The sequence below is a fragment of the Geotrypetes seraphini genome, chromosome 10 (assembly GCF_902459505.1).
Source record: "Geotrypetes seraphini chromosome 10, aGeoSer1.1, whole genome shotgun sequence".
In the NCBI taxonomy this organism is placed as follows: domain Eukaryota; kingdom Metazoa; phylum Chordata; class Amphibia; order Gymnophiona; family Dermophiidae; genus Geotrypetes; species Geotrypetes seraphini.
Genome location: NC_047093.1, coordinates 9,023,420 through 9,037,473, shown reverse-complemented (window position 1 = coordinate 9,037,473; position 14,054 = coordinate 9,023,420). Strand labels below are relative to the sequence as shown.

At 43.5% G+C, this 14,054-nt stretch overlaps 1 protein-coding gene across 1 annotated transcript in view; it reads left to right on the top strand.

Moving 5' to 3' along the window:
• The first annotated feature begins 1,181 nt into the window (after positions 1 to 1,181).
• The window catches only part of KIF19 (kinesin family member 19), a 122,014-nt gene continuing 109,141 nt past the window's right edge, over positions 1,182 to 14,054 (top strand). The window contains exons 1-2 of the mRNA XM_033961262.1: positions 1,182 to 1,538; positions 9,288 to 9,368. Of these exons, the coding sequence (XP_033817153.1) occupies positions 1,500 to 1,538; positions 9,288 to 9,368 (120 nt within the window). The 5' untranslated portion in view covers positions 1,182 to 1,499. The remainder of the gene's footprint in view (positions 1,539 to 9,287; positions 9,369 to 14,054) is intronic.

The following is a 14,054-nucleotide window of genomic DNA, read 5'->3' as shown; positions in this document are numbered from 1 at the left end:
CCTTTTCCATATGATAATCATTCATAAACATTCACCATAAGGGGATCCTTCACATGTTCTTCTTCTAATGTGTTGTTTATCATTCAGTGTAAATGGTGCAAAGAAGGATGTTTCATTGGTGAAATAGGATCAACTTACACAGATATCATATTAAAAATTTCAATACCAACCAGGGTGTCACCTCTGTCGGACAATATTTTGGAAAAACCGGAACACGGACGAACGTTACTTCGGTTCCAGTATTTACTTCAGAGTTTTTGAGTGGCACCATTGATTTAGCCATCTATGATAAGAACAAAAGAATTGCCGCTGCTGGGTCAGGCCAGTGGTCCATCATGCCCAGCAGTCCGCTCATGCAGCGGCCCTCTGGTCAAAGACCAGCACCCTAACTAAGACTAGTCTTACCAGCGTACGTCCTTGTTCATTATGAACTTGTCATGATTTGAATGTACGTTCCATTGAGGACCAACTCATTCATATCTACTTTGTGACTTCTAAGACTCCTGAGGCAGGCCTTTCTGGCCGAAACATGTACATGTTGAGTCATTGAGTTGTTGTTGGATGAAATAAAGGACATTTTTATCATACATTTGAGTCCACCAGTCTGTATTGGACAATTCCACTTCTTGTCTCACGATCTTCTGTTTGTGGATTTGACTCTCCTGTTTTATACTACCACTGAAAATACTACAAAGAAATTTTAAGACAATCCAAGAACGTAAGCTTTTTGAAATTAAAATGATGAAATATTTTGATACCTACCAGACAGGACTTAACAAAGACCTTCATTTCCTTTCACACCACAAAGAAGTTAAAACTGCTTTGTCATCTGTCTCCTACTTACCCTCTTCCCTCTTCCTGTGAAATGCCATCATGTTTTTCTTATATATACTGATCTTTGTCAACATTTGCTTATTTCTGATTTGAAAAAGGGGTTACCTTCGAAAGCTAATCATAAAATACATTGAGTTAGTCCAATAAAAAGATATTACCTTATTTCCTTTGTTTTATTTCATATTACCATATGATCAAAATCTACCTGGAGCTGCAATCTTATCAATGCCCACCAGAGGGCAAGTTGGAGCTTAGCAAGTGTCATCAGGAACAGCCTGAGCTGGTTGTTGTGTACAGTTTAAAGCCCCATCTCTAAGGGATCCAGGATACAGGAAAGAAAGGGGAGAGAGGCACAGAGCACTGTGCCCAGACAGGCTTGACAGAAGCGAACAATGCTGCTGCCCTCACTAGGGAAAGGAGTCGTGGAAACCCAGTGTTCAATGCTCCCTATTGCAGCTAAATAATATGAGGATCTTGGGGTGCAGAAGCTCCCAGCTCTAGTGAGTGGGGGTGATCGTGCTGCATATTTGAAGGGATGAGTTAATTTCCCTGCACTGGAGCGGTAGGGTGAAGGTGAAAAGAGTGCAGCTGGGCGGTGCTGGACAGTGCGGGAGACTCATCCCTCATTGCACACAGCAGACTAATAATTCCACCTAACCAAGACCATGAAGGAGGGAGGAGAATCCAAAGACCAGCAACTTACTGTGAGTAGCTCATACCTTGTGGTTGCTTTGTGCCGAAATTACATATTTACTTTATCACCTCTACACGCACTGTACAGACACATGGTCCAAATGTTCTTTCTCTGTCATCATCTACTGTGTTACTATGTTAGAAAACCAGACGTGAATCTTTTCTTATAAATGCCCTGGGCGACTTTGAAGCCAGGTCGGACTGGATGGACCATTCAGGTCTTTATCTGCCGTCATTTACTATGTTACTATCACAGCTGCGTTTTCAGTGTGAGCTGCAGAAGCAAGGTCAGAATGGGACAGGCAGCCCTCCCCTCCTCCTGCTCTGTCTGTTGGGATGTGCTCAGAGAAGCAATCACATTTGCAAGTAGGAATAAATGAAGACCCTGGAGAAACACTTTTCCTTCATTTGTTTCCACTGTCAGGACTACAAAGGACCAATGATGCTTATCTGCTGTGCTTTCAAATAATGAATTGTAAATTCTTTGAGAGAAAGATGAAAAGTTTTTGTAAAATATTGTAGCTCATGGCATTCTTTAAAATCGAGTGGAGTGGAGGGGTAACCACAAATTGATTATTTACTCTTTCAAAATGTACAAAGACTAGGGGGGACTTCATACTGTAACCTAGTAGCATAGAAGAGAAGAAAATATTTTTTCGCTTATCCTATAGTTAAGCTCTGGAACTTTCTCCGTACAAGTGGTAAAAGCAGTTTAGTAGCTGAGTTAATAAAAGTTTGGACAAGTTCCTGGAAGAAAAGTTCATAAACCATTATTAAGGTAAATTAAGGGAAAGCCACTGTTTATCCCTGAGGTTGAGTATTATGGAATCTTGCTGCTTTTTGGGATTCTACTAGGCATTAATAATCGGAAGGAACCGTATATGCTGGGAGGTGAGAAGCTGATATGCACGGACGGGGAGAGGGACCTTGGGGTGATAGTGTCCGAAGATCTAAAGGCGAAAAAACAGTGTGACAAGGCAGTGGCTGCTGCCAGAAGGATGCTGGCTGTATAAAGAGAGGCGTAGTCAGTAGAAGAAAGAAGGTGTTGATGCCCCTGTACAGGTAAGGCCCCACTTGGAGTATTGTGTTCAATTTTGGAGACCGCATCTGGCGAAGGACGTAAGAAGACTTGAGGCGGTCCAGAGGAGGGCGATGAAAATGATAGGAGGCTTGCGCCAGAAGACATATGAGGAGAGACTGGAAGCCCTGAATATGTATACCCTAGAGGAAAGGAGAGACAGGGGAGATATGATTCAGACGTTCAAATACTTGAAGGGTATTAACGTAGAACAAAATCTTTTCCAGAGAAAGGAAAATGGTAAAACCAGAGGACATAATTTGAGGTTGAGGGGTGGTAGATTCAGGGGCAATGTTAGGAAATTCTACTTTACGGAGAGGGTAGTGGATGCCTGGAATGCGCTCCCGAGAGAGGTGGTGGAGAGTAAAACTGTGACTGAGTTCAAAGAAGCGTGGGATGAACACAGAGGATCTAGAATCAGAAAATAATATTAAATATTGAACTAGGCCAGTTACTGGGCAGACTTGCACGGTCTGTGTCTGTATATGGCCGTTTGGTGGAGGATGGGCTAGGGAGGGCTTCAATGGCTGGGAGGGTGTAGATGGGCTGGAGTAAGTCTTAACAGAGATTTCGGCAGTTGGAACCCAAGCACAGTACAGGGTAAAGCTTTGGATTCTTGCCCAGAAATAGCTAAGAAAAAAAAATTTAAAAATTTAAATTGAATCAGGTTGGGCAGACTGGATGGACCATTCGGGTCTTTATCTGCCGTCATCTACTATGTTACTATGTTACTTTGTTACTTGTAACCTGGACTGGCTACTCTTGGAAACAGGATATTGGTCTAGATGGACTTTTGGTCTGACCCAATGGGGCATCTCTCATATTCTAATGTTTAAAGTCTGGGCAACAAGAACCTCAAATTAATGGTTCCTAAAGTCTACGAAATGTGTTATGTATGAAAGTAGAGAGCAAGACGGAGAGAGATAAAAAACTGGAAAGGATAAACAAAGGTGCAGAGATGACCAGACCTTCAAACTGAACACTGTCATGACAAAATTGAGAAGTGGAACAACAAAATAGACTCGACACGGACCGTGTTTTGGCTACAGAGCCTGCATAAGGGCCACTCAACAAAAAGACAAACAAATTCAACAAATTCGTCTTCAAAATAAATGTTCTATTTTACTTCAGTTCGATCTATCTGCAGCGTTTGATGTAGTTCATCATGATATTCTCCTTCAGTTACAGGTCTTCACCAGGTAGTTTTGGATTAGTTTTCTAAATTTCTTCTGTATCGCTCTTATTCAGTGAATTTTGAAGGTAATACTTCTGATTCTTGGCAGCCTCCTTGTGGAGTTCCTCGGGGTTCCCCACTTTCTCCAATTTTATTTAATCTTTATATGACCTCCTTTAACATCTTGAAGTTGTCTACTTGGGAAACTCTACTCATGTGGATGATAGTTTCATACTGATAGAGATAGACCTGGACACTACTGATCTAGTATGTAAAGTAAATCTTTGTATCTCTAAACTTCAAGCTTGGGCCCAGTCTGTCCGGATGAAGCTTAACTCATCTAAAACCAAATTATTATGGTTAGGCCCAAAATTGGATAGTCTTCCCCATTCTGTAACATTGGCTTCTGGATCTTCTTTACGAACTGAGTTCTCTGCTAAGATTTTGGGAGTCCGATTTGGCCCCTCTCTCTCATTCAAGGAACAAATTAACTCTGTGATTAAGAAATGCCTTTTGAACCTGGGTATGCTGAGGAGGGTCAGACATCTCTTTCATCACCGTCACTTTTCTATTTTAGTTCAGTCAATTATATTATCGCACCTTGATTGCTGTAATGTTATCTACCTCAGTATCACAAAAACTTGCCTCTACAGACTGCAACTGATTCAGAATACTGCTGCAAAATGGATTTTTGGGAAATGTAAGTTCGATCATGTGACACCGTTACTTCAGAGTCTTCATTGGCTCCCGGTTTATTTTAGAGTTCAGTTTAAATGTGCTTGTGTTCTTTTTAAAATCCTATATGGTATCTTCACTCCTCTTGTTCCTTTATCCTGGAATCATTATAGATTCTCCTTCGCAAGAGGCGACCAACAATTTAAACTATCTCTTCCTTCCAGAAAAGGGATTAAAGGAGTTAAAATCTTTAGTCAATCTTTGATTTTTAAGTTCTCTCAACTTTGGAACGACCTTCCGTTCCTTTTAAGAAGTTCTGGTTCGCTCCAATCTTTCCATTAGTTCTTAAAAACCACTTTATTTACTAAACACTTTGAAAATTAATTCTTCTTGAAATTTATTCTTTTTTTATGGTTTTTATTTGTTAAGTTAATTGCTGTAAAATGAGTCAAGCTTTCTTAGAATGAAGATTCGGTATATAAAGCTAAGCATTAGATTAGATTAGATTAGATTAAATGAGCCTAAGTAGCAATCTAATTCAGCAAAAACTGTCATCTGGTAATCCAAGTCAAACCCCCCTAATTTAGTCATTATAGTTATTTATAGAATGGCTGATTCTCATTGCATGAATCTTGTTGTAAACCGCTTTGAACTTATGGTATAGCGATATATAAGAAATAAAATTAGGGGCCTAACTTAATTGGCAAAATACCCTTAACAGCCTCAATAATTAGTTTTTAAAATAACATTTAATTGGGTGATAGATGCCTGCAATTCTATAAAAGATAGGCGCCCATCGCAATGTGCTTAGCGGCACCAAACGCCTAAGGTCAAAAGAGGCGTGGTTAGGAGGCGGAGATGACCTTAGGCACCGCTATGCACAATTGTCCACCACACTTAGGCACTGGCAACGTTGGCTGTTAAAACCTTTAAAATGCCTAAGCGGGCGTTTCTATGGGCCAAGCGTGACTTAGTTGCCACTGTGCGATTCTCCAAAAAGTTAGGTGCCTTTAAAACCCTGGCCTAGGTGCTGCTAGCCGTGATTCTGTAAATGGCGCCTACGTCTGATTGACATGCAACCGGCGCTTTTGTAACGGGCCCTGGCTGATTTCGATGCTGTTTGTAGAATCAGTCCCATACTCCCTATTACAGTACTCTCCTGAAATTTGCGGGGGTTACGTTCCTGGAGTGACCGCGAATTGCGAAAAACCGAGACCCTAAGGTTGGGGGTTTAATCCCCATGCTACTCCTTGTGACCCTGGGCAAGTCACTGAACACTCTTTTGCCCCGGGACAGATAGGAAGAAATACTAAAGCGCTTCGAACAGAAACAGTATATAAGAAATGAAAATAAATAACCCTAACCACAACCTTGTCCAACACAGTCCTTTGTCTCTTCTGCTCCGACACTGGAATTCTGCTTAGTTCACCTCTCCCTTCAGCACACTGCACTTCCCATCTTGTGACCCAACTGTACAGAACGTTGTTTCCACAGCTGAGATTATCAGGACAATTCGCTTAAGGCTTTAGATCGGCGGAACATAAAAGCGATGAGCAATTCCGTCAGAGAGGGAAGTAGTCCGTGAGCAGCTTCGATGATCTACTCTCTGGAATTCACGTACAATTACATTCTTCTCTGATTTTAAAACTTTCTTTTCCGCGATGCATACTTCCATTTTGGTCAGAGGATTTTACTAACAGACGGGTAAAGCTTGATCTAACACAAGTCGCTCTTTCCTTGTGTATTACCCTCCCCCACCACCCCCACCCCAACTTTTAAATCTGTATTGTGGTTCTTCCCACCATTCCTTCTATTTTGTATTATTGATTTTGCTTTTATTTTCTATTAAGATTGTAAACCGCCATGAAATAATAATAATAATAACATTATTTTTGTATCCTGCTAATACCATAACAAGTTCTAAGCGGTTCACAATAAAGATTTTCTCATAAACTGGACAGATCAATCAATGAATAAATAATAACAAAAACGAGTATAATAAAAAGAAAGAAAAATAACGGGGAGTAATTTAAAATCTCTCATTAAGGCATCAGGAATATAAGACTAGCCTTACTAGGTCAGACCAATGGTCCATCAAGCCCCGTAGCCAATCCACGGTGGCCACTCACGGTGGCCAATCCAGATCCCTAGTACCTGGCCAAAATCCAAGGAGTAGCAGCATTCCATATAGAATCTCAAAGATCAGCAAGATTCCAGAATCCCAGAGAGTAACAAGATTCTAGAATCCCAAAGAGTAGCAACATTCCATGCTACCGATCCAGGGCAAGCAGTGGCTTCCCCCATGTCTTTCTCAATAACAGACTATGGACTTTTCCTCCAGGAACTTGTCCAGACCTTTCTTAAAACCAGCTACGCTATCTGCTCTTACCACAACCTCTGGCAATGCGTTCCAGAGCTTAACTATTCTCTGAGTGAAAAAATATTTCCTCCTATTGGTTTTAAAAGTATTTCCCTGCAATTTCATCAAGTGCCCCTAGACTTTGTAATTTTTGATGGAGTGAAACATCGATCTACTTGTACCCGTTCTACTCCACTCAGGATTTTGTAGACTTCAATCCCATCTCCCCTCAGCCGTCTCTTGTCCAAGCTGAAGAGCCCTAACTTCTAGTCTTTTCTCATACGAGAGGAGGAAACTTGTCTTGGTAACATGCAGCCGTGCCACTCTGCTTTCATGGACATAAGCTGCAATCGCTACTTCTTCTCTCTTGCTGCTGGTCTGGGAAACCGAGTCCCAGCGCTCAGTCTCTGCAATGATTCGTCTCCCTTAAGAACACATTAAGCCTTCTGCACTGGGTCTAGTCTGGGATCTCTGGGCACAGACGCCACGCTCTCCTTGGACAAAGTGGCATTTCGAGTGACGCAGTGTCATGATCCTTCTGTGTTATTTCTAGTTTATAATGAGTGTGATGTGACTGGTTGAGCTCAGTTGGGGGTCGCCTAATGGAAAATCACTGTTCAGAGCTCCTATGAATCTGGTTGAGGAATATCACAGAAGGATGAAAAGCGTCTCGTATCTGTAAGAGGGAGCCCACTCCAGTAAAGGTTATTCTCTGCCGGTGTCCTCTCGCCTAGCAAAGGAAGTTGAGACACCGTGACTGATCGTGTGTAGAGGGAGCACGGAGGGTTTCATTCAGAGAAAGCCAGCCCTCCCTCATGACACTCCGGAAGGAGAGTTGGAACCTGGCATGCCCGAGCCTTTCCTCCAGCTGACGGGACATCAGGCAGCCAATAAGACAGGGAAGAGGGAAGCGTGGATGCAGCCAGCTGACATCTTGATTTATTATGGAAGTGAAGACGCAGACCATAGCGTCTAAATATTTCCTTTCCAACAGTCTGCAAAATAAACACGAACCGCTTTTAAGAAGCGATCCCCATTCCTGGTGTTTTATCCTCCCCCTCTTCACTTTAATTAATTTGTTTTTAATGATGTAATTATTAACTTTCCCCTTCCCCTTTACCCTCATGTAATTTGCCTATTTAACGTTCCCATTCCCCCCCCTACAAAATTTTATTTTAGCCTTTCATTTTTAGCATTGTAAACCGGCCAGGTGCACGTCGATGGTCGGTATATTAAAATTAATTAAACTGAAACTTGACAGAACAGCCAAATTATGAGAGTTCACTTTCTATCATACCTTAACTGTACAAAGGACCTCACATGGTCTGAAATAGCTTCTAAGCTAAATTTAGGGCTCCTTTTATCAAGCTGCGCTAGCAGGGTTAATGCGCATGACGTTTCGTCACGCGCTTGGCCTAAAAACTACTGCCCGCTCAAGGGAGGCGGTAGCGGCTAGCATGGCCGGCGGTTTAGCCTGCGGTATTCCGCAGGTTAAACCGTTAGCGTGGCCTGATAAAAGGAGCCCTTAAATACAGAAAACCTAAGGTTGGGAGGTAATGGACACGAAGGCCCAGATTACGTGAATAGTGCCTACATCGGCCAACACCTTCATAAACGGTGCAAGCCGCATGTCAATCATGGCTAGGCGTCGTTAGCAGGCTCGTGGTTACCCAAAAACATAGGCGCCAGTCAGTAGCATAGGAAGGGTAGGAGCCACCCGGGGCAGTGGCGCTTCCCCGCGTACCCTCGCTCCCTCCTCTCCACACCCCCGCTCCTTTCGCCCCTCCTGCTCCTTTCTGCTCCCTACTCCACACTCACGCTCTCCCTTCCCCTCTCCCCTTACCTCTGAATCTTCAGTACGAGTGGCTTCTGCAGCGTGCTCCTCGCCCCAGCATTGGATTTCCCTCTGATGTCACTTCCTGGCCCCGTGACCCGGAAGTGACTCAGAAGGGAACCAGGCTGCCACGAACAAGAGGCAGAAGTTGCTCGCTCTAGCGACGATCTACAGAGGTACGGGGAGGTGGGGAGGGATGGCGCCAGCGTGGCATGGTGTAGCAGGACAGGGTGAAGAGGTGCTGGCACCCCCACTGACATGGCGCCTTGGGCAGTCCGCACCCCCCACCCACCTCTTACTATGCCACTGGTGCCAGTAATATAGGCCAAGGTTTTAAAGTGTGATGGAGAATTGCGCATAGCGGTGCCTAAGGTCATCTCCGCCCCTAACCAGGTCTATTTTGACCTTAGGCGTCACTTAAGCGATAATTTTTTTTTTTACAATTTTTTAATTGGTTTTTAATGGCATGGTCAATTACCGCGCCGATCAAAACCAATTAAGTTAGACGGTGTTAGGATGCCTACCGCCGCCTGACATATGATGCTGGGTATAAAATCCAAGCCAAAGTGCGCAATGTCCCAGAGTTACGCTCTGTTATGTTGGCATGCCTGTAACATTTGCTTCTCCTTTTACTTCGAAGGTGGCCCTTCGGATTCGGCCGATCAGCGAAGTGGAGCTAGACGACGGAGCTGTTATTATTGCGCACAAGTTGGATGAGCAGGTAAAAGCCCAGCTCCATAGTCCAAAAACCCATTCGATCCACAGGTAGAAGGTCTACCTCATGGAAAGGAAAGCATTTTAGGGGGACAGTGTCACACACTGGGTTCTCCAGACCTTTGGTGAATGTTGATCCAGAAAGAAAGCTAAGAGCCACAACATCTTCCAGAAGGACCGGGGGTGGGGCTCCCTCAGATTTCTAGTGTTGCGGTGCCAGTTCCCTCGGAAATCAAGAACTACAAAATCCATAAATGCAAAGCTAACCTAGATTGCTCCTCAAAGCAGTGAGGTTTTTTGACAGCTGTAAAGGTATTACCTGCGATGGCATCAAAAGCATTGGCCAGCGTCCGTGAAGACCCCACTGCATCTCTGGTGCTTCTGTGGCCACGTGGATGCACTTTGTGAAATTACGAGAGGCTGCTGGAAAGTTCTCAGCCCAACCAACAAAGCTGGGGCCGTCTCCATCAAGGGCTATACATTTCGTTCAGTGATTTTTCCCCCCCCCCCCCCACTTTTTTCGTTCCATTGGAAAAATGCGGAATGAAAAAAAGTGGAAAATTGCCGGACTAAGTGTATAGCCCTTGATGGAGACGACCCCAGTTTTGTTGGTTGGGCTGAGAACTTTTCAGAGGCCCTCGAATTGCTGTGAGTTATAGATCTGAGGGTGTGAAAAAAGTGTCCAATATTCTGGAGGGGGGGCGGGGGGGGGGTCAAACGACAGCCTGCCTCTCTGGCTACAGAACTGAGAGCAGAGTTGCTAAGTGATCCGGTTCAAGAATGGAGATTTTGATTTTGCCGGTCCTGGTTTTGTGATTCTTCTGGTGTCGACATATGTGGTCAGGCAAACAATTTTTGAACTTTTTCCTCAGTTTTGGGATATTTTTCCCCATTTACAAAAATAACATTTTAACCCACATTAAAACTTTTAAACTTGCACAGATCAATTATACACATGCTAATTCATAGCTTAACACACATATTTTGATTCTAAACACCCAGTAGATTGCTTTAACGTACACCCATGGTCTTTCATTCTGTCATTTGACATCAGAACTGGCCTAACATTTCCCTCCTGGAGCTGGATCACTTGGCAGTGGTGGCAGAAGGTCCATTTCATCAGCTCTGGGAGCAGCTGCAAATGGGTCCCCCAGCCCTGGCAGAAATGATGTCGTCACCTGGCAACTCAGTGGCAGATTGCAAGCTGATATTCCTGAGAGAAAAGAGGTGTTCCTCTTATGTCATTTTCCAGAAGTAGATTATCCACTGCCGGGGGCGCAGGTGGCCAATGTGCCTGGTGAACTGCTGGGAGCTCTATAAATGGAGGGGGGGGGGGGAGGCTTGGTTTCTATGTCAGACTTGACTCCTACCCTTTACTTTCCTCTCCCTGGGATATTTTTTTTTTCTTTCCCTCTCTTTCAAATTCAGGAAACTTTATTCGCCTAACAATTTGTGCGTGCATTGCTAAAGTATTACACCGAAAATGGTTAAATAAAAAATGAAAATATACGCATAAAACACTAGTAAAATTAGAAAATGTAGAAATGTGATCACAGGTTCTGATGATGATCTTGCCAGGTACTTGGGTTGACCACTGTTGGGAACAGGATACTGGGCTTGATGGACCTTCAGTCTGTCCCACCACAGCAGTTCTTATGTCTGTATGTGAGCTAACTATAGGACAATCAAGCCATTGTGACATCACTGATGAGGTTGGCTCTTAGGCATTGGTGGAATGAGGCATTATGACATCACAATCTCAGCTCAGGAATGTTGCTACTCTTTGGGTTCTGCCAGGGACTTGGGACCTGGGTTGGCCACTGTTGGAAACAGGATACTGGGCTTGAGGGACCTTCAGTCTGTCCCAGTATGGCAGCTCTTATATCCTTATGTGAGCCAAGTATAGAACAATCAAGCTATTGTGACATCACTGCTGAAGTTGGTTCTTAGGCATTATGACATCACAAGCTCAGCTCTGGAATGTTGCTAATGTAGAAAGATGATCACAGGTTCTGATGCTGGTCCATACGCATGAGTATTGTCCCCGGCCAGGTTCCCACAGTTTTTCCTGCTCATTCTTTTATAGAAAGTCTTTCATTTTCTATTGTAGCTTTGCAAAATGTCCATTTCTGCTCGCAGGATATGTATCTCTCTTGCTGCTTCGGTATTATTTGTGTGGAGGTAAGATCTGACTTCTTGAGGATTTCAGTTCAGCTTATCTCTACACATTTCTAGTTCTAGTTGACGGTCCTTGCATTTGGTGACACTCTGTCTGCGTTTTGCATGTGTGATCAAAGAAAGGCAATTCCTGGGTACAGATCTTTAGCCATCCACCTTGCTCAGTTTTCCGAGTATGAGACGTCTTGAGTTCTTCTTAGTCCTCTTTAGAGATCGTTTGTGCATTCCATGGCAGGAATGAACCGGATTCCTGGGCCAGAGCATGCGATTAATGTCTCAGATTTACCGATGGCTCTCAATGCTTATATTGTGTCAAAGTCAGCCTCCTTCTGGAGGTCATGTTCCTCTTCTTTCCAGATGGGTTTCGCTTGTAAACCCTCTCGATATAAATACAAGCAATGTAGCATAAAAGTAACAGAACGCTACAGGGGAATCTCAGTACCCACGGGGATTGGTGAATGCCAGATCTAATCTAATGCTTGACTTTATCTACCGAGCCATCATTCAAGGAAAGCTCAAATCGGTTTACAATAGTTAAGTTATCGAATAAAAAACCAGAAAAGAATAAGACTAAGTTTGGTAAAGTTCATTTTCAAAGTGTTTAGCAAATAAAGTAGTTTTTAAGGATTTGCAAAAAAGGTTGAAGTGAGCCGCAACTCTTTAAAAGAAGTGGAAGGTCATTCCACAGTTGAGAGAGCTTAAAAATCAGAGAGTGACTGAAAAACTTAACTCCCTTATTCCCTTTTTTGGAAGGAAGAGATCATTTGAATGGTTGATCACCTCTTGCAAAAGAAAACTGTTTTTCTGGTTAATTGAGAGTGTGTTAGAAACCTTGCTTAACACAGTCTCAATTCCCTCCCTCTCTTCCTCCTGCCCCGAAGCACCAATGTGGCAGCAGTTCTGAGCTGCAAAACCCTCCTTCTTCCCTCCCTCAAGTCTTGAAGTGGCAGAAGCAAGCGTTGGTCCTGAGCCATGAACTCCCTTGTTCCTTTGCTCCCTCCCTCCCTTCCATGCCTGAAGTGCAACCAGTCAGCAGGAGGCAGCCTCAAAACAGGCTACTCGTGGCCAGCCCTGGCAGAGCTTTTCCTCTGATGCATCAGAGTGACATGTCAGAGGAAAGGCCCTGTCAGGGCTGGCCACGAGCAGCCTGTTTTGAGGCTGCCTCCTCCTGACTGGCTGCACTTCGGCTACGGAAGGAAGGGAGGGAGCGAGAGGGTACGTGGCTCTGGAAAGCTGCCTGCTTCTCTAAGGGATTTGAGGGAGGTAGGAGGGCTTTGCGGCTCAGGACCGCTGCCACACTGGTGCTTTGGGGCGGGCAGGAGGTGGTTTCTTCTCTCAGCGGCTTGGAGGCTTGAGGGAGGGAGGGGGTTAGCGTCTCAGGACCGCTGCCGCTGGTGTTTCGGGGTCTTTTTATTTTTCACCGGCAATTTTATTGACAGTTGGTTGAGATTGCCAGTTAACTGAGATTCTATTGTACCTCCTTTTTATCTGCACTTAGTCCTCGGTGACTGTTCCATTTTGCTGCACTAGTTAGTGGAATCATTTAAAACCAGAATCTCCAAGATTTTCATTTAACAGTATTGAAATGCCATTGTTCCCTCTGAGTGGGAGTCCTCCAACTGCATTGCAGCCAGTAGATGGTGCTGCTCAGGGCCGGATTTAGATGAAAAGAGGCCCTAGGCTATTCCACTTATGAGGCCCTTTCACCTCCCATTTTCACCCCCGCTGAATTTTGATGAGTCGCTGGCGCAGGTGCCGTGAGGAGTGACACAGAAGCACACCTCACTCCACCAGGACTCACGATATTTCAACAGCGCATGCGCACTCTAGGATTTTATTATTTATGATATAATCATGAAAATATAAAATAAAGAACGTAATATACATTTTAAAATATGCAAATTAAAACATATGTTAAGAACTTACTTAGAATTCCGCGAAATGAAGATATTGTCACAAAATTTTTTTTCAATAGTCTATAAACACTTCACTAAAGTATTGAATCTACTGAACTCAAAAGGCGAGAATCAAATGATCGTGTACGCAATCCTAAAATAAGAATCTTTTCTAATAACATTAACACGTGTTTCATATTATCGAAGTAACACGAATATAACCGAACGTCAGGATATCAATAGGTCAGTTCGTTTGTCTGTTCCAATCTACACCAATCTTCACTTTATTTATGCAAGAACAAACCAGAGCTTAGTAGCATAAGGCAGGTCAATATTTGCCATAGCAATCAGTGAACGTATGAACTATACTTTGGTGCAATCTAGTATATACAATGAGCCAAACGCGTTGATCTTAACCAATACATTTTTATGTTTGTTTATTAGTCATATGCGTAGAATTTCTCCTTATTTTCGGTTCAGTATTTTAGTGTTCACTGTTTTTAGAATAGTGTAATTTTAATTTTGCTAACAATTTGAATGTAGGCCCCTCTTGATCTTGAGGCCCTAGGCTGAAGCCTAGTTAACCTAAAGGAAAATCCGGCCCTGGTGCTGCTAAAAAT